Below are 20,125 nucleotides of genomic sequence, written 5' to 3'. Positions count from 1 at the left end.
TCTGCAACGTCTTCATGGACAGACACACGCTGTCCAGCAACTTCTCCCGAGATCTCGCCTTTATGAGGAGATCGTCCAAGTATGGGATAATTGTGAACCCCTGCCTGCGCAGGAGCACCATCATTTCCGCCATTACCTTGGTGAAAATCCTCGGGGCCGTGGAAAGCCCAAACGGTAACGTCTGAAATTGGTAGTGACAGTCCTGCACTGCAAATCTCAGGAACGCCTGATGAGGGGGGAATATCGGAACATGAAGGTATGCATCCTTTATGTCCAGGGACACCATCCAATCCCCCCCCTCCAGGCTGGCGATGACCGCCCTGAGTGATTCCATCTTGAACTTGAACCTCTTCAAGTACAGGTTCAGAGATTTTAGGTTTAAAATGGGTCTGACTGAACCGTCCGGTTTCGGAACCACAAACAGGGTCGAGTAATATCCCTCTCCTTGCTGGAGATGAGGAACTGTGACAATCACCTGTTGAACATACAATTTTTGGATTGCCGCCAACACTAGCTCCCTCTCTGACGGGGAAGCCGGCAGAGCAGATTTGAAAAACCGGCGAGGAGGCAAGTCTTCGAATTCCAGCCTGTATCCCTGAGAAACAATCTCTAATGCCCAGGGATCCACCTGCGAGTGAACGCAGACGTGGCTGAAAAACCGAAGACGAGCCCCCACTAGATCTGCCTCCCCCCGGGAAGCCCCAGCGTCATGCGGTGGACTTTGCAGAGGCAGGGGAGGACTTTTGCTCTTGGGAACTAGCTGTGTGCAGCTTCTTTCCCCTACCTTTCCCTCTGGCAACAAAGGACGATACCCGTACCTTTTTGTTTTTATTGCAACGAAAGGACTGTATTTGATAATGAGGTGCCTTTTTTGTATGCTGCGGGGGGACATTAGGTAAGAAATTCGACTTACCAGCCGTAGCCGTAGAGACCAGGTCCGAGAGGCCGTCTCCAAACAACTCCTCCCCTTTGTAAGGCAAGGACTCCATATGCCGCTTTGAATCGGCATCTCCCGTCCACTGTCGGGTCCACAAGAGCCGCCTAGCAGAAATAGACATAACATTTATTCTGGAGCTTAATAAACAAATGTCTCTCTGAGCATCTCTTATATACAAGGCAGCATCTCTGATATGCTCTATGGTCATTTGAATAGCATCCCTATCTAACGTGTCAATCTCCATAGATAAGGAATCTGCCCATGCCACAACCGCACTACAAACCCAGGCCGACGCCATAGCCGGTCTAGCAATAGTACCTGAATGAGTGTAAATGTGCTTCAAGGTAATTTCCTGCCTGCGGTCAGCAGGTTCCTTGAGGGAAGCCGTATCCTGAGAAGGCAGTGCCACCTTTTTGGACAAGCGTGTCAGCGCCTTGTCTACTTTAGGCGAAGATTCCCAGCGTATACTATCAGTTTGTGGAAAAGGATACGCCATAAGAATCCTTTTAGGAACTTGTGGTCTCCTATCCGGAGATTCCCAAGCCTTTTCACACAATTCACTTAGTTCAAATGAGGATGGAAAGGTGACTTCAGGCTTTTTCCCCTTATACATGTGTACCCTCGTGTCAGGGACTGGGGGTTCTTCAGTAATATGGAAAACCTCTTTAATGGCAATAATCATGTACCGAATACCTTTTTCCACCTTCGGCTATAATTTTGCATCGTCATAGTCGACACTAGAGTCAGTATCTGTGTCGGTATCTGTGTCATCGATCTGGGATATGGTGCGCTTCTGAGACCCCGAAGGGCCTGGCGCCACAGGGACAGGCATGGACTGGCTACCTGACTGATCCCTAGCTTCTGCCTTGTCTAACCTTTTATGCAATAGATTAACATTTGCATTCAAGACATTCAGCATATCCACCCATTCCGGTGTCGGCGTTGCCGACGGCGACATGACATTCAAGCACTCCCCCTCCACATTAAGCGAGCCTTCCTCGTTAAACATGTCGACACACTTCACACACACAGGGAACCCCTTTCTGAGGACAGTATCCCTGTCAAGGCCCTTTGGAGAGACCGTATGCCAGCACACACACCAGCGCAATGATCCTGGAGACCAACACAAAATGTTTTCCCACAGCAGCGCTGTATAATATGTTATCCGCCAATTATGTGCCCCCCCCCCTCTCTTTTAAACACCCCTTCACCGTGTGTAAGCAGTTGAGAGTCCGGGGAGCTTCCTCTCAGCGGTGCTGTTGAGAGAAAATGGCGCTGGTGAGTGCTGAGGGAGAAGCCCCGCCCCCCCCCGACGGCCGGCTTCTGTCCCGCTCAAACTTACAAAAATATGGCGGGGGCTCTTTTATATACATGTACAGTGCCCACCTGTACATGTATATTGTCTTTTGCCATAAGAAGTGTTTATATTGCTGCCCAGGGCGCCCCCCCCTGCGCCCTGCACCCTTACAGTGACCGGAGTGTGTGAGGTGTATGGGAGCAATGATCGGAGTGTGTGAGGTGTATGGGAGCTGCAGTGCTGTGCGTTACCTCCGTGAAGCTGAAGGCTTCTGCCGCCTGACGACTTCTGTCTTCTGTTCTTCTAGCTCTGTGAGGAGAACGGCGGCGCGGCTCCGGGGGTACACGCCCAGTAAGAACCTGGGTTCACCCCCTCTGGAGCTAATGGTGTCCAGTAGCCGAGGAAGCAGAGCCTATCTTAGACAAGAAGGTCTGCTCCTCTCTCCTCAGTCCCTCGATGCAGGGAGCCTGTAGCCAGCAGTGCTCCCTGTGAAAAAGTAGAAAAAGTAGAGAAAAAATCCAAACAAAAATGCTTTTAGGCAGAAAACTCAGGAGAGCACTCTGCAGTGCACCCATCCTGCTCTGGGCACAGTGTAAAACTGAGGTCTGGAGGAGGGGCATAGAGGGAGGAGCCAGTGCACACCCAGAGTCCAAAGCTTTCTTAAAGTGCCCTATCTCCTGCGGAGCCCGTCTATTCCCCATGGTCCTTACGGAGTCCCAGCATCCTCAAGGACGTTAGAGAAAAAGAGCCTATAGTGGTAGCAAATATAGAAAACATAATATCCTAAATGATAGTAATAAGATATAAATAATATATTCAACTGTTAAAGTAATGAGCCCAGCAATACGCAGTATCCCCTACTGTGCCCAGTAATACGCAGTATCCCCTACAGTGCCCAGAACTCCGCAGCATACCCTACTGTGCCCAGCACTAAGCTGCTTCCCCTGCAGCAGGCATTTTCAACCACGTTCCTCAAGGCACACCAACAATGCAGGTTTCAGTGATATCCAGGCTGCAGCACAGATGGTTAAATCAAAATAACTGAGCTACTAATTAAGTCACCTGTGCTGAAGCCTGGATATCACTAAAACCTGCACTGTTGGTGTGCCTTGAGGACCATGGTTGGGAATGCCTGCCCTACAGTGTCCAGCACTACGCAGCTTCCCCTACAGTGCCCAGCACTACGCAACATCCCCTACAGTGCCCAGCACGACGCAGCAGCCCCTACTGTGCCCAACACTACGCAGCATCCCCTACTGTGCACAGCACTATACAGCATCCCGTGTTCAGCACTACGCAGAACCCACTACTGTGCCCAACACTATGCAGCTTCCCCTACTGTGCCCAACACTACGCAGCTTCCTCTACTGTGCCCAGCACTACGCAGCTTCCCCTACTGTGCCGAGCACTACGCAACATCCCCTACAGTGCCCAGCACTATACAGCATCCCCTACTGTGTTCAGCACTACGCAGAACCCACTACTGTGCCCAACACTATGCAGCTTCCCCTACTGTGCCCAGCAATACGCAGTATCTCCTACAGTGCCCAGAACTACGCAGCATATCCTACTGTGCCCAGCAATACGCAGTATCCCCTACTGTGCCCAGAACTACGCAGCATACCCTACTGTGTCCAGCAATACGCAGTATCCCCTACTGTGCCCAGAACTACGCAGCATACCCTACTGTGCCCAGCACTACGCAGCTTCCCCTACAGTGTCCAGCACTACTCAGCTTCCCCTACAGTGTCCAGCACTACGCAACGTCTCCTACTGTACCCAACAATATGCAGCATCCCCTACTGTGTCCAGCACTACGCAGCATCCCCTACTGTGTTCAGCACTATGCAGAATCCACTACTGTGCCCAACACTACGCAGCTTCCCCTACTGTGCCCAACACTACGCAGCTTCCCCTACTGTGCCCAACACTACACAGCTTCCTCTACTGTGCCCAGCATTACGCAGCTTCCCCTACAGTGCCTAGCACTAAGAAGCTTCCCCTACTGTGCCCAGCACTACGCAGCATCTCCTACAGTGACCAGCACTATGCATCATCCCCTACAGTGTCCAGCACTACGCAGCTTCCCCTACAGTGCCCAGCACTACGCAACATCCCCTACAGTGCCCAGCACTACGCAGCATCCCCTACAGTGCCCAGCACTACGCAGCAGCCCCTACTGTGCCCAACACTACGCAGCATCCCCTACTGTGCACAGCACTATGCAGCATCCCCTACTGTGTCCAACACTACGCAGCATCCCGTGTTCAGCACTACGCAGAACCCACTACTGTGCCCAACACTATGCAGCTTCCCCTACTGTGCCCAACACTACGCAACTTCCTCTACTGTGCCCAGCACTACGCAGCTTCCACTACTGTGCCGAGCACTACGCAACATCCCCTACAGTGCCCAGCACTACGCAGCATCCCCTACTGTGTTCAGCACTACGCAGAACCCACTACTGTGCCCAACACTATGCAGCTTCCCCTACTGTGCCGAGCACTACGCAACATCCCCTACAGTGCCCAGCACTACGCAGCATCCCCTACTGTGTTCAGCACTACGCAGAACCCACTACTGTGCCCAACACTATGCAGCTTCCCCTACTGTGCCCAGCAATACGCAGTATCCCCTACAGTGCCCAGAACTACGCAGCATATCCTACTGTGCCCAGCAATACGCAGTATCCCCTACTGTGCCCAGAACTACGCAGCATACCCTACTGTGCCTAGCAATACGCAGTATCCCCTACTGTGCCCAGAACTACGCAGCATACCCTACTGTGCCCAGCACAACGCAGCTTCCCCTACAGTGTTCAGCACTACTCCGCTTCCCCTACAGTGTCCAGCACTACGCAACGTCTCCTACTGTACCCAACAATATGCAGCATCCCCTACTGTGTCAAGCACTACGCAGCATCCCCTACTGTGTTCAGCACTATGCAGAATCCACTACTGTGCCCAACACTACGCAGCTTCCCCTACTGTGCCCAACACTACGCAGCTTCCAGTACTGTGCCCAACACTACACAGCTTCCTCTACTGTGCCCAGCACTACGCAGCTTCCCCTACAGTGCCTAGCACTAAGAAGCTTCCCCTACTGTGCCCAGCACTACGCATCCCCTACTGTGCCCAGCACTACGCAGCATCCCGTACTGTGCCCAACAGTAGGCAGCATCCCCTACTGTGCCCAGCAGTACACAGCATACCCCTACTGTGCCCAGCACTACGCATCACCTACTGTGCCCAGCACTACGCAGCATCCCGTACTGTGCCCAGCAGTAGGCAGCATCCCCTACTGTGCCCAGCAGTACACAGCATACCCCTACTGTGCCCAGCACTACGCAGCATCCCCTACTGTGCCCAGCACTACACAGCTTCCCCTACTGTGCCTAGCACTACACAGCTTCCCCTACAGTGCCCAGCACTACGCAGAATCCCCTACTGTGCCCAGCACTACGCACAATCCCCTACTGTGCCCAGCACTACGCAGCATCCCTTGCTGTGCCCAGGAGTAGGCAGCATCCCCTACAGTGCCCAGCACTACGCAGCATCCCCTACTGTGCCCAGCACTACACACAATCCTCTACTGTGCCCAGCACTACGCAGCTTCTCCTACTGTGCCCAGCACTACGCAGCTTTCCTTACTGTGCCCGGCACTACGCAGCTTCCCCTACAGTGCCCAGCAGTAGGCAGCTTTCCTTACTGTGCCCGGCACTACGTAGCTTCCCCTACAGTGCCTAGCAGTAGGCAGCTTGCCCTACAGTGCCCAGCAGTAGGGAGCTTCCTCTGTGCCCAGCAGTAAGCAGCACCCCCTACAGTGCCCAGCAGTATGCAGCGTCCCCTACAGTGACCAGCAATATGCAGCTTCCCTTGCTGGGAACAAATATTTACCACCTTTAGAGCTGCATGAAAATCCCTCTAGGCATTGTTTAAGATTGGTTAACACTGCTGCTGGCTTTCTATGGTAACATTATAGTCATGGATAAGTCATGGATAAGTAAATACTTAGAGGGAGCCTCTGGTAGCAAAGGAAAGAGACTGTCTTTGCAGCCGAACTGCCCCATGCAGTTCCAAAGGCACCAGCATGCACAAACAATGACTGCCAGAGCTTGCTGGAATATTAGTATACAGATGTGTCCCCATAAATCTAGCCCCAATATGCCATGCAGCACAAGATACCTGGCGTGAGTGAGCAGTCAGGTCCTACGCAACTCTGCTAGCATTGGGCATCTATTTTTTGCAAAAATGCATCTTAGTCTCAACGTGATGTGACTAGGACGCACCAAGGGACTGTGCCGATTAATTTGATAAGCGAAACTTGTATAATGTGTGTGAATGAGTCTGTATACGGAGCACAACAGAACTTGTATTGGAAAAACACTGCGGCTGCTGCATTGTAGCACTTCGTGTACAGATTCAGAGACTTGGTCGCACACAGATATACAAGTAACAATTAAAACTGATCAGCACAGTCTCCTGGTGCACCCTAGTCATATCGTGTTGCAAGATGCATTTTTGGCAATAAAAGATGCCCAACGATAGCAGTGTCTCACGGGACCTGATGCACTGAGAGGCTGTTTGGCACTACTGCAGTAATGATGTATGAGGACACATTTGTAACAATAATGGGCATGACATTTGCCACTTCAGCCTTAACTATTTGTTGTCCCAGCACACAGTGTTCAGATGTGCCAGGAAGAGCACCAATACTATTCAGCATGAGACCGGGATGGTGGCCTGTTTTTTGCAGGTTCAACTTTGAAGAATCATTCCTTCTGTAAACTACTGTTACTTACCAGAGGTACACGTTTGATAGATGCCAAATACTGTAGAAGGCCTTTGGTATGGTAAATTGTAGGATGCAAATCCACATTTGGGTTTTGCCACTGCCTGTTCAGATCTTCCCCACTTAAAGAGCAACGATGACTAAAAAATAATGGAAAAGAACTTTAATATTCCCTCAGCAATTTGTAAGTCAACATCAAAAAGTCAGACACTTTACAAAAACACCTAAATTGAATGCAACAAGTGTATATGTATAATTTGTTTTTAAGTAATGATTCCCATTTAAAATATTATCACTGTAAAAATGGGCAGCAAATACAAGAATCATTACTGACAAACAGAGGTGTCTAATACAAATCTACCTAAGAACATGTAACAGTAGCACACATGATCTAAAGGTAAGATTTACATAGTGCAAGCCTGACTAACCTGTGGCTCACCAGCTACAAGTTACAGCATGCTTTACCAGCTGACTGGTGGGAGATATGCTGGGAAGTGGAGAGCTACAGGTTGGTCAGGCCTGACATAGGGGGTAATTCAGATTTGATCGCTTCGGTGCATTTTCGCACAGCGGGCGATCAGACCCAACTGCGCATGCACTGCAATGCGCACGCGCGTCGGACAGCAACAACAGGCATCGCCGGTCAGCGATGGGATGGTGCGAATAATCCGACTGCACGGGCGTTCACAAGGTGATTGACAGGAAGAGGCCACATGTGGCTGGCAACTGACCGTTTCCTGGGAGTGTCAGGGAAAACGCAGGCGTACCCAAGCATTTTCAGGAAGGGTGTGTAACGTCAGCTCCAGCCCCGTTCAGCCTGTTATCATCGCACTGGAGGAGTAAGTCCTGGGCTGCGCAGAGACTGCACACACAGAATTTTAGCAGTTCAGCTAGACATACGATCGCACACTTGCACAGCAAATTTACACTCCCCCTGGAGGTGGCAACTATCTGTTTGCAGGATAGCAAAATTAGCAGCCCCTGAGCAGATCTGAATTAGGCCCATAGTACATATCACGGCTAACAATGCGTCCCCGTTTTCCCCCAAACAGTCCTGATTTTAACATTGAAAACCTACTTGAGATTGAGACTGCTGTCAAAGTCAGAAAAATATCACGCTGCACACTGCCATATATGCACCTCATGCGTGTGCCCGCTGCACGTGCATGAGCCCTCCCGTGCGTGCGTATACTCGCGGTCGCGTGCACTCGCGAACGCGCGGTATGCGCATTTACGGTAGAGTTTGTGTTCGTCTAGCGGGCGACTCAATCGTAACATATTTTATTCATATAATGTATTTTGTAGATTATGGTCCCTTTGATAGAATCTGAAAGTTTAGTTAATGTAGTATGTTCGGGGACAAAGAGATCCCTCTTTGTTTGATACGAAGGGTCAGACAGGGGTTACACAGTGGTGTTTAGTAACCATCGGAAGAGAATATAATTAGCAATATTCCGGTGTTGGTTTGAAGCGGATTAATCGCTCGTGCGTATAGCTATGGACATAAGAAGTTTATGGACATTTACTATATTTGCACTTTATTACCCATGCGGCGGGAAACCCAGTTTCCCACCCACCTGAGCAGTTAGGAATAGTCACAGCCCACCTGTATGAACCAACCTATGACCTTTTGTTATAATGCGAAGACGAATTCCTGTGTCCAATGAACAATAAGAATGTAGGGACCATTGTACTGTATTGTGTGTAGTGTATAAAAGGACAAGCCGATCTGGGCCAGCTCTCTACTCTTTTCAACGGTTCTCATTGCTGATAATCGGGAGCTGGATATCCAGAAAGGCGCTTGCGATTGTTTCCCCTGGTTCGTAAGTTCTCTGCAACCATATTGTCTCTTATTTTAATGTTATAAGCCATTCTCTCTCTCCTTCCCCCCTTAAATGTAATTGTATCTTTATTGTATTTTATGTGTAGTGATTCGGTTAGGTATTTTATGTTATCTTGGTAGTGTATAACTTGTATTGTATTATTCTTTTGCAATTGAACGTTCATTCATTTCCTTAAAAGGCGTTAGACCCTTAGACCGGTATTTGAGTGTTTATTATATTGCTAAGGGGTTCTCAGAGCGTCACATACGCTCATACAGCTTTTAAACTAACAAGGTTACACTGTGTTGCATTTACACCTTATCACTGCACAAGGGTTTACAGTATAAGTACATTGTTTATGGTATAGTTATAAAGGTTTAACTCTGTGAGCGTCAGCGCCGCTTGTGATCTCCTCGTGGTCTCGAGTGTCTGCTACGCTGATAGCGTATCATTACGTTAGTCGGCAGCCTATAGCGTGCTTGCCTTTACGCTCTAAGCCGTGAGCGAACGTGCCGCTCGTGCGTCTCGTCCACGGCTAAGCGTTCGTTACGCTACGTGCGTACTCTTACGGTATTCCATACGCCAATTGCGTACTGTGTTCTTTAACCTTTTAGAGTGTTTTATACAAGGTATAGAATAGGCATTGTCAATTGGGGACTCGCCCGCTCTTCACATATCTGCACTAGGTAATTCCAGCAGACATTATCGGTCAGCAAAAGGCGGGAGGTAATATTCCTCGTAGTGCTGACCAGATAAGCGTCTGCTTCGCTTAGTAAGGAGTGCTGAAGGAATCCGGAACCAAAAGGTAGGAACAGTACGTTATTGTCTTTTAAAACCTGTTTAGTTTCTGTTTTGCGAACGTAAGCAATAAGCATACACATCTGTATTTCTTGTTTAGTATTGTTTTCGTGCCTCATTCTCCTGATTGCCACATACTAGTGATAAACGTGTTGAGACATTTGTTGTTATTAATAGTTAAAAGTAATATTTAAGGGAATAATTGTAAAAGGCACGCACACAATCTCGCCTAGAATACAAGGGAGATTTGAGTGGTGGTCAGTGAAGGATTACTGTTAAAGATCATTCACATTGATAAACGTGTAGTGTGTAACTGTGGACGTACTTGGTCTGTGTACACGTGTCCTTACAAGGGCAGGGCGTACGCAGCAAGGGTCGACGCACGGAGCGTGTATTACGCAACGGAGCGTACGGATACGCCCACATGATACAAACCGCACGATAGTATTGTTTAGTAAGCGATAAGGTAATAACGGAAAAAAAAATAACACAAATCTATCTCAAATCCAAAAGTTTAAAAGTTAAAAGAAAAAGACTTTCTCTGTTGCAATTCTTCTGGGTTAGGCTAATACCGAATGAAAGGATTTCTGCGCAGAAATAAAAATTAAAGTGTACATGTGGTAAGAGTGTGTGTATATATAAGATTTCTCTTTTATTATGGAAGTGGGAACCATAGGCCAGTAGAAAGAGATACACCAGCGAGAGTGATATCGTGGGGTGGCTTGGGAGGCGTCCCTTGTTAGACTCGACACATTAATGAGCAGTAGAGTCTGCTGTACATAACAGACCAGGAGGTCACAGACCAGGAGGTCACAGACCAGGAGGTCACAGAACAAGAGGTTCAGGTACAGCAGACTAGAAGTAGAGAGCACAACCGAAGAGGGGTTGGTGCGAGACCCATATAGGCCAAAGAAGCTCATCGCTGAAGGAATTTGCAGCAGAAATTTTCAATTCCACTGATCGTTCCGCATATAAGATTAGTTGCTTGTGTGCAGATACGATTGTACCGCATGCGATTGTGTGCATTAGCGTGTCTTGAATTCAGAAGAACGCTACTTGCACATTGTTAACGTGATTTGTGTAATTTTTTTTATTTTAAGGGAAGTAGCCTGATCACTCGGGGACATTCCAACAACCGATACTTGCTGGGGACTGGAAGGTCCAACACGCCCCAGTAAATAAAGGTTCATAGGGACCCTAGGTTGGGTACAGCAGCTCTGGGAACAGTGATTGCAGTACTGGCCAACGTGGGCGGAGTTAAGTGGGCGGACCTCGAGGCAAAACCCCCACCGCAGCCTTACCCCGGACATTTTGGTTTTCTGTGAGGGTTGCCGGAGACCCTGATTGGAAGTCAGAGGTAGTGAAAGCAACGCCTGCAGAGATGGGGGCCACTTGTTCAGGTAAGGGGCGATCAACCCTGGTTCAGGTTGATTTGAAACCGATCAATCAGGTCGGCAAGGTCATGTGTGAGAAATCAGACCAAGATGGTCATCACACAGAAATATTATGCAATGAATGGGAAAGGATGACTGTGCATGACGGGGAAAAGTTTCCCCGGGTAGGTACTTTTAACCCAGAAGTGTTACAGAATTTAAGGAGAAGAGTGTGCCTGATTAAGTCTTCAAAAAGGCGTATTAGACATTATGATGATTTAAAATTGTGGCAACAGGAAAGTGAAATGCAAAGAAATTTAACTTACATATCTGACTCTCATCTTGGGAAGAGAGACATGGCAATGGAGAGGAGTATGGTTGCAGAGAATGGCACAATGGTGTACGATGAAAAGGCACTTAGCAACTGTATTATAGATGATAAGACTAATTGTAATAAACGTAACGATGATAATTGTAATACTGTTAAAAGTACAACTATTAACCCATGCAAGTTGCACCCCATGTTAAACTTCCCTCAGGATTACAAACAAGAAAGTGAGCCCAGCACGATGTCGGTACCTCTTCCAGAAGCCATCCTACAAGACATCCAGGTGGACACGACCAAATCGGTAAAGGCAGTAATCAAACCCCCTAACGGAGGGTCAGGTGAGGTCGTGTCCACAGGTACGTATGGTGTTATATATCACGCACAAACAAATGTACCTCATATTGTAGAACCAACACAAGGTGATGTAATTGAATTTAGTCCTGTCAGGGTGATCACAGTCCCCAATGGGAAGACTGACGATCAGGGAATCATTCCCGTCAAGGACAGTGCAATGCGCCGTCCCTGGTCCCGGACAGAATTGAGATCAATCATGTCTGAATTCCCTGATCCCAGGGAAGATTTAGTTGCATGTCAGAGATTTATTAAAGAATTAGGAAACTCCACAGAACCCACCAACAAAGATTGGAGGACAGTGCTGAGGGCATGTTTGCCCTCCAGTGTTGACCCTTCGAAATTTATTGCTGATTGTAAATTAAACACAGAGGTACCTCGTACGGAGGAAAACAATCAGGAATGTATTAAGCAGATCAACCAGCAGTTAGGAGTATATTTCCCAGCCATTGCCAAGTGGAACAAAATCCTCTCCATAAGACAAGGAGAAAGGGAAAGTACTTCTGACTACTTCAATCGAGCACTGCAAGTAATGGCTAGAGACACTGGGATCACAGACATCAAAACAAATGCACAGCATAAAGAAGTAGCGGTTAAGTTATTAATGAATGGTTTAAAGGAGGTGTTGAGAACAAGGGTACAGACCACCAACCCAAACTGGAGAAATATCTCGGTGGCTACATTAAGAGAGGCCGTTATTGATCATGATCAGAACATCACCAGACACAGGGAGTCACGGAGTAATAAGCTGATGGCTGTAAGTATACAGGCTCTAACCAAAAAGCCACACCAGCTTAAGACCCAAAATCCTGTGAGAAATTCAAATGTGGTAGTTTGTTACCATTGTCACAAAGAGAGACATTTTGCAAGAGATTGTAGATCAAGAAGTAGACAAAAGTCATATCAACCCCCTAGACAACAACATAACCATGGTATCCAAGGAGTCAGGGAAGTACAGGGAAAGCGGTTGATGGTGATGAGCATCCAAGCGTTTGAGGAGGCATCAAATCAACCAAGACCTCAGGTCACTGGCACTTGGAGGAAGCCCAGGGCTTGTTATCTTTGTAAAAGAGAAGGGCATTATGCCAGCAACTGCAACAGCCCACATAAAGTCAGACCCCCTAGACATGAATATGAGCAAAGTTATGACACACCAAATTATAATCAGGGATCACATAGGAAGAATTTTGGGCCACACCCATGATATGTAGTCAGGAAAGGTGATCATTAGGACTGATGGTAAGCCTGAGGTAACGGTTAATAAATTGGGAGGTCATTCCCTGAAGACACAGGAATGACCGGGTAAAATTTGTAATGTATCTGTGAAATGTTTTCTTTTTCCCCATTTCTGACGGTCATCAGCAGGACTCAAACATTGCATAGCTACTTGGTCTTTGCAGAAGTCTACCAAACCCCAGCATGACCTACCCGCATCAATGTATCCTGGCCAGATACAAAGTGTGGAGTATGGAGGTGCTGGTGGGAGGGACTGAGCAAGGATACCATTGGACATGTAGATATGACAGCCTGATGATGAACGGCAGATCTGACAATGTTTTAAAATGTTTGAAAAATGTTTTTTTTTTTCCTGTTGTTGTTTATTGTTGGTTTATGTAATATATATATATATATATATATATATATATATGAATTGTTCTCTCTCTTTTTTTTGTTTTTTTTTGTTTTCTCTCTTCTCACTCATGTTTTCATGTTTTAAAGATGGTATGTCACACATCAGTTGGACAAATGGTAATGCAAGATTTATTCTCCTTACAGAAAGAGCGCTGAGCTAGAAGAAATATTGTATCATCAGAATGTTTAGAAGACTGAGAGACAGCACCTTTGAGATGACAGCAGAACAAGAAGAACAACAAGACTAGAGAACTAATTATCGTAACAAGTTTCTCTCCCCCTCAAACTTTTTTTGTACCCCCATTACAAATTTCTCCTTTTCTCCTCCTGTAAGATGGACTTGCCCCAAGAGACTGTGATATGGATTTTACTGTTGACCATGATGTTGACCAGAGCAGTCTGTTTCGGTGAGAGTACCAGTGAGGTCAAGAAAGGATCCAGAAGGGTTTCTGATGACTAAGACGGAGGTGTAAATTTCCAATAGCAACACAATCACCGAGCAAAGGCGAGTACCGGAAACGATCTAGCAGCCATGTTATTTGTAAACATTGTGAAGGATTGTTAGCTGAAGAGAACTGTATCTGTAGACTCTGTGACAGTGTAGTTGAGGATGGGTGTATCAAGAAATGCCAATCCAGTTTTAATATCCACATGGACCGGCATCCATTGAGTGACTATCATTCCTTAGTGGGTAAAGTGTTAAATCAGACAGATTGTTGGGTATGCTCTCAAGTACCTCAAGGCCATAGCAAATCAGGATTAGTGCCCTTCCCTTTAACTATAGGGGAGGTACTTGAGCTAAGTGGTGGGAGGCCGGTGGACAGGAGGTTTAATATCTCCAGTCCTCCTAGTTTGAAGCTCCACCAATATCATGTGGATAGATCCCTAGTATGTTTTAACATTTCCAATCCCCGAAAGCCGGGAAATTGGGAAGTGTCATGGAATAACCAAACCATGACCTTTTCATACAGAGCCGATAGAATGCCTACAGATACAGAACTTATACGCCACATAGCCGGTAGTGGGAAATATTTCCGATATAGGTATACCCTAGGAAGTAGGATCATGAGAGTTGGAGAAGTATCACCAGGATACTGTGCACATATCGTACAAACTGATACGTGTACTAAACAGATGGGAGAATTAGGGTTAGGAGATTTCATATGGAAAATGTGTAATATGGTAATGTCCTACTCCGTCCCATATGTTCTCCCCGATGATGCATACTTCATATGCGGGAGGAAGGCGTATACGTGGCTTGCCCCAAACTCAGAAGGGTTATGTTATATTGGAAAAGTACTGCCTGAGGTAATGACCGTATCCCACACTAAAATGAAGGATATTCACCGCAGTGCCCAAGCTCCTTATACTCACACTCATTACGAGCACATCGTTAAACGGCACCTGGTAGAAAGAACAGAGCATCCGGCCTCTGACCTGATCCATGAATCCACCGGGATTCAATTCCTAATCGCGTTAGATATCACTCGTACCGCCAGAGGAGTGATAAATTATAAATATATATCTGCGCTTGCAAATTTATTAGACAATATCACTGAAATGTATGATGACACATTCAGGTATACCGGAAGGGAGCTCCAAGCTTATAAAACAGAACTGGTTCAGCATAGGATGATTCTCAATTATCTCACAGCTGTGACAGGCGGGTATTGTGTTACCCTAGCGACTCAGTATGGAATAAAGTGCTGCACATATATTACAAACAGCACCGAGGACCCGGCTGAGGTCATAGACCAAAAGATGGATGACATTTTGCAATTAAAATGGGAGTTCCGAAGGAAACACAATCTCACCCTTGCCGCTGTGGGTAATGAGCTGACCAGTTGGGTGTCATGGTTGAACCCACGAAATTGGTTCTCTGGTTTAGGAGAATGGACTCAAGGAATTATCATGGATGTAGGGAAATTTCTTTTGTGTATTCTGGGTGTCATCATATTGGTCGGTCTGATATTTAGATGCGTTCGGGTTTTAACAAAGTGTAAACGTAGCGCCCGAGTGATGAGTTTAAGAAGTGAAGATACTGTAATAACAACGACTGATTTGGTTTATGACCCAACGATAGAGACAATGTTGTGATGAAAATGTGATTCCACGGTCCGTTTCTTTCACCAGTTTCTCCTTTGTTTTCCTCCAAGGTACAAAGACATCCGCTTGGAAGAAGAATTTGACAACCTTTTACACAGACAACTGATGGACTAAGCCATAGACCCCCCATATCCCTAGTACTTTAAATTTTACGCTAGCCCAACATTTTTTTGTAAGTCTATGGACATTGAAAAAGCTTTTTGCACACCGTTTATAGCAAAAGCCCAAGGAGACTACAGTCAACATGTACATCGAGACAAGACAAGACACAAGACAAGACCTCAATCGGCAAATGTATATTAAACTCACATAGTTTATCACTGCATTTACCATAATTGTTCTTTATCTTCATCTCCACAACCTTCAGGTAATAACACACATAGTCGATAGGGAATATAGGCACAGATATCAGCACTCACATATTCCCCCATTCATGTATCATCAACTAAAATGTGCTCCCCCATTTTGTCACAACCAAAAGCCGAAAAGAGCTCGGTAAAGTTTGACAGCCCATCCACAGACCCGTACCACGGGATAAGAAGGAATTCAAATGTATACTTCGCAATACCTCGAAGCTTGATTTAAAACACGTACGGCACGATGATACATGACCCCCCAAACATGGATTCATACACACATGCTTCTGCTATCTCACTAGGTCATACCCTTTTCCTACCTTCTCCTCTCCTCCCCTACCCAATCATAGAAATGTATTATACATGACATATATTTTTCTCTTTTTGAACTGTTTTAGGAAGTGGCAGTTATTGGTGACTGCCAAAGGGTGGACTGTCAAAGTCAGAAAAATATCACGCTGCACACTGCCATATATGCACCTCATGCGTGTGCCCGCTGCACGTGCATGAGCCCTCCCGTGCGTGCGTATACTCGCGGTCGCGTGCACTCGCGGACGCGCGGTATGCGCATTTACGGTAGAGTTTGTGTTCGTCTAGCGGGCGACTCAATCGTAACATATTTTATTCATATAATGTATTTTGTAGATTATGGTCCCTTTGATAGAATCTGAAAGTTTAGTTAATGTAGTATGTTCGGGGACAAAGAGATCCCTCTTTGTTTGATACGAAGGGTCAGACAGGGGTTACACAGTGGTGTTTAGTATCCATCGGAAGAGAATATAATTAGCAATATTCCGGTGTTGGTTTGAAGCGGATTAATCGCTCGTGCGTATAGTTATGGACATAAGAAGTTTATGGACATTTACTATATTTGCACTTTATTACCCATGCGGCGGGAAACCCAGTTTCCCACCCACCTGAGCAGTTAGGAATAGTCACAGCCCACCTGTATGAACCAACCTATGACCTTTTGTTATAATGCGAAGACGAATTCCTGTGTCCAATGAACAATAAGAATGTAGGGACCATTGTACTGTATTGTGTGTAGTGTATAAAAGGACAAGCCGATCTGGGCCAGCTCTCTACTCTCTTCAACGGTTCTCATTGCTGATAATCGGGAGCTGGATATCCAGAAAGGCGCTTGCGATTGTTTCCCCTGGTGCGTAAGTTCTCTGCAACCATATTGTCTCTTATTTTAATGTTATAAGCCATTCTCTCTCTCCTTCCCCCCTTAAATGTAATTGTATCTTTATTGTATTTTATGTGTAGTGATTCGGTTAGGTATTTTATGTTATCTTGGTAGTGTATAACTTGTATTGTATTATTCTTTTGCAATTGAACGTTCATTCATTTCCTTAAAAGGCGTTAGACCCTTAGACCGGTATTTGAGTGTTTATTATATTGCTAAGGGGTTCTCAGAGCGTCACATACGCTCATACAGCTTTTAAACTAACAAGGTTACACTGTGTTGCATTTACACCTTATCACTGCACAAGTGTTTACAGTATAAGTACATTGTTTATGGTATAGTTATAAAGGTTTAACTCTGTGAGCGTCAGCGCCGCTTGTGATCTCCTCGTGGTCTCGAGTGTCCGCTACGCTGATAGCGTATCATTACGTTAGTCGGCAGCCTATAGCGTGCTTGCCTTTACGCTCTAAGCCGTGAGCGAACGTGCCGCTCGTGCGTCTCGTCCACGGCTAAGCGTTCGTTACGCTACGTGCGTACTCTTACGGTATTCAATACGCCAATTGCGTACTGTGTTCTTTAACCTTTTAGAGTGTTTTATACAAGGTATAGAATAGGCATTGTCACTGCTCCCAAAAATCAGACTGCTGCTACATAAAGATTAACATGACAAATTTAAATAGGGTCTTAAAACTTTATTGCATTGACTTTCTCACTGAAGTACAGTATATACATCATAGCTTCTACACAACTGAGGATACTACATGTTACACAGTTCTAAAACCACTGGAGCATAAGTATGACTGAACAGCAGGATAGTATATAGATTCACAAATAAAATAAAAAAAAAAAGAGGACAGAGCACGGTAAATACATGTAAAATAATTGCAGCGTACAAACAAAACACATCAAATTCCACAATAAAAGAAAAAGTGGTATTTATTTTTCTAAATGTGACCTGGAATCACCTGGAAGTACCTGGAAGTGATCAATTAACAAAAACACTGACTTACTTTCCATTGATAACTCCATCAGGGTTCAGCATAGGAATGATTTTAAAAATAAAGGCCTCTCTAAGGTTCCGTGCATTGGAGCTGTTCCCCATGAGATATTCCAGCGTCCCTTTCATTACCCAGCTTGCGTTGGTCTCTCCAGGGTGAACTCTGGATGTCAGGAAGATATAGGGGCGGTTTCCTAGCATAGACACAAACACAGCATTCCACTTACTATACAATGGCTTGTTTATGGGTCTACAACTCTTAATATTGGCTTTTAATGTCGGCGCTAAACCACTCTTGGATAACTCGTGCAGTAATGCCCCTTTCTCTAGCATCCATAAAAGATATTGGGGACACATTAGTACGATGGGTATAGACGGGGTCCAAAGGAGCCAGTGCACTTTAAATTTCTTCCACTGAGTGTGCTGGCTCCTCCCCTCTATGCCCCCTCTCACAGGCAGTTTAGAAAAAAGTGCCCTCAGGGGAGGATGCACATCTCTGAGCTCCAGAGTTTTCTTCCTTTTATTTTAAACTTTTGTTTATTTCTGTATGCTGTTTGGGCAACAGCATACCTGCACCGTGGGAGTTGGGGGGGGGCGCGGTCACCGGCCTCGTGAGGTGCAGAGCCACTTTCCTGCTGCAGGACCACCATCCTGAGGGGCTGTCTGTTCAGCGGGGTACTGCACCTTGGCCGTCATAACCGCAGTAAGCCACGCATCCCTAACATTGCCTGAAGGTGATTGTTGGTGGTGAGTAGACAACGGGGACCCCGCTAGGGGAGTCCCCAGAGCCGGCCATAGGCATAGGCAAACTAGGCAATTGCCTAGGGCATTTAATATGCCTAGGGGCATCAGCAGCTTCTGCTGATTAAAATGATATGCGGCATGCCTATATTCTGTGTGTAGCATTTCATATGCAGATACAGCCACAGTAGCACACAGAATATAGGCATGCTGCATATCATTTTAATCAGCAGAAACTGCTTGTGCATCCTAGCCACATAGCAATGCAAATAAGATGCCCGACGTTAGCATTGAGGCAAGATTTATGAGGACACATCTGTATCCAAGCAAAGGCAGAGGTCACAGTGTTAGTGGCAGTGTGAGTACTGTGTGTGGGTGGGTTGGTTGTGCAGTAGTGTTCGGAATATGTGTAAGGAGCATTATGTTTGTCACGTAAAAATGCATTAATAATGTGCAACATATTTGTAAGGGGCACTATGTGTGGGTGGTATGCCGGCGGTCGGGCTCCCGGCGACCAGCATACCGGCGCCGGGAGCCCGACCGCCGGCTTACCGACAGTGTGGCTATTTTATTCTCCCTCCAGGGGGGTTGTGGACCCCCGCGAGGGAAAATAAGTGTCGGCATGACGGCTGTCGGGATTCTGGTGCCGGTATACTGTGCGCCGGGATCCCGACAGCCAGCATACTGAAGACCACCCCTATGTGTGTCATTATGTGCATAAGGGCATTAATACTGTGCGGCATATGTGTAACAGGGTACTACTATATGTGTGTCATTATGTGTATAGGTGCACTAATAATGTGCAGCAAATGTGTAGAGGGCACTATGTGTGTCATTATGTGTATAAGGGCATTAATAATGTGCGCCATATGTGTAAGGGACATTATGTGTAAAAGGGCATTAATAAAGGTTGTCATAATGTGTAAGGCGCATTATGTTTATAAGGACACTAATAATGTGTCTCATGTGTAAGGGGCATTACTGTGTGAAATTATGTGTATAAATGCATTACTAATGTGTGGCATTATGTGTATAAAGTGCTCTACTATGTGGCGTTGCGTATAGAAAGGGCACTACTGTGTCGTCTAATGTGAATAAAGAGCAATAGGGTGTGGTGTAATGTGAATAAGGAGCAATTCAGTGTGATGTAATGTGAATAAGGGGCTCTACTGTGAGGAGTAACGTTTATAAGGTAAAGTGATACTACTGTGGGATGTAACATGAATTATGGACACTATCGCATGATCAAATGTGAATAAAGTTGCAGTGCTGTGTGGCATAATTGGAATTGGGGTTACTATTGTGTGGCCATGCCCCTTGCCAGCAAAAACACACCCCTTTTTGGGCTGTGCGCCAAATGTGCGAACTGTTCCTATTTAAAATATAGGGGGTACAAACACCAAAAT

At 46.2% G+C, this 20,125-nt stretch overlaps 1 protein-coding gene across 4 annotated transcripts in view; it reads right to left on the bottom strand.

Annotated features, from left to right (window-relative positions):
* AGTPBP1 (ATP/GTP binding carboxypeptidase 1) overlaps nucleotides 1-20,125 on the bottom strand; it is a 455,468-nt gene that overhangs the window by 105,840 nt on the left and 329,503 nt on the right. For all 4 annotated transcript variants that reach the window (XM_063913782.1, XM_063913781.1, XM_063913783.1 and 1 more), the window contains 2 exons: nucleotides 17,992-18,172; nucleotides 7,036-7,165 (listed from right to left, as the gene is read on the bottom strand). In XM_063913782.1, coding sequence (XP_063769852.1) covers nucleotides 7,036-7,165; nucleotides 17,992-18,172 — 311 coding nt within the window. The remainder of the gene's footprint in view (nucleotides 1-7,035; nucleotides 7,166-17,991; nucleotides 18,173-20,125) is intronic.

The sequence above is a fragment of the Pseudophryne corroboree genome, chromosome 1 (assembly GCF_028390025.1).
Source record: "Pseudophryne corroboree isolate aPseCor3 chromosome 1, aPseCor3.hap2, whole genome shotgun sequence".
Taxonomy (NCBI): Eukaryota; Metazoa; Chordata; class Amphibia; order Anura; family Myobatrachidae; genus Pseudophryne; species Pseudophryne corroboree.
This window is presented reverse-complemented; position numbering and strand designations above follow the sequence as displayed.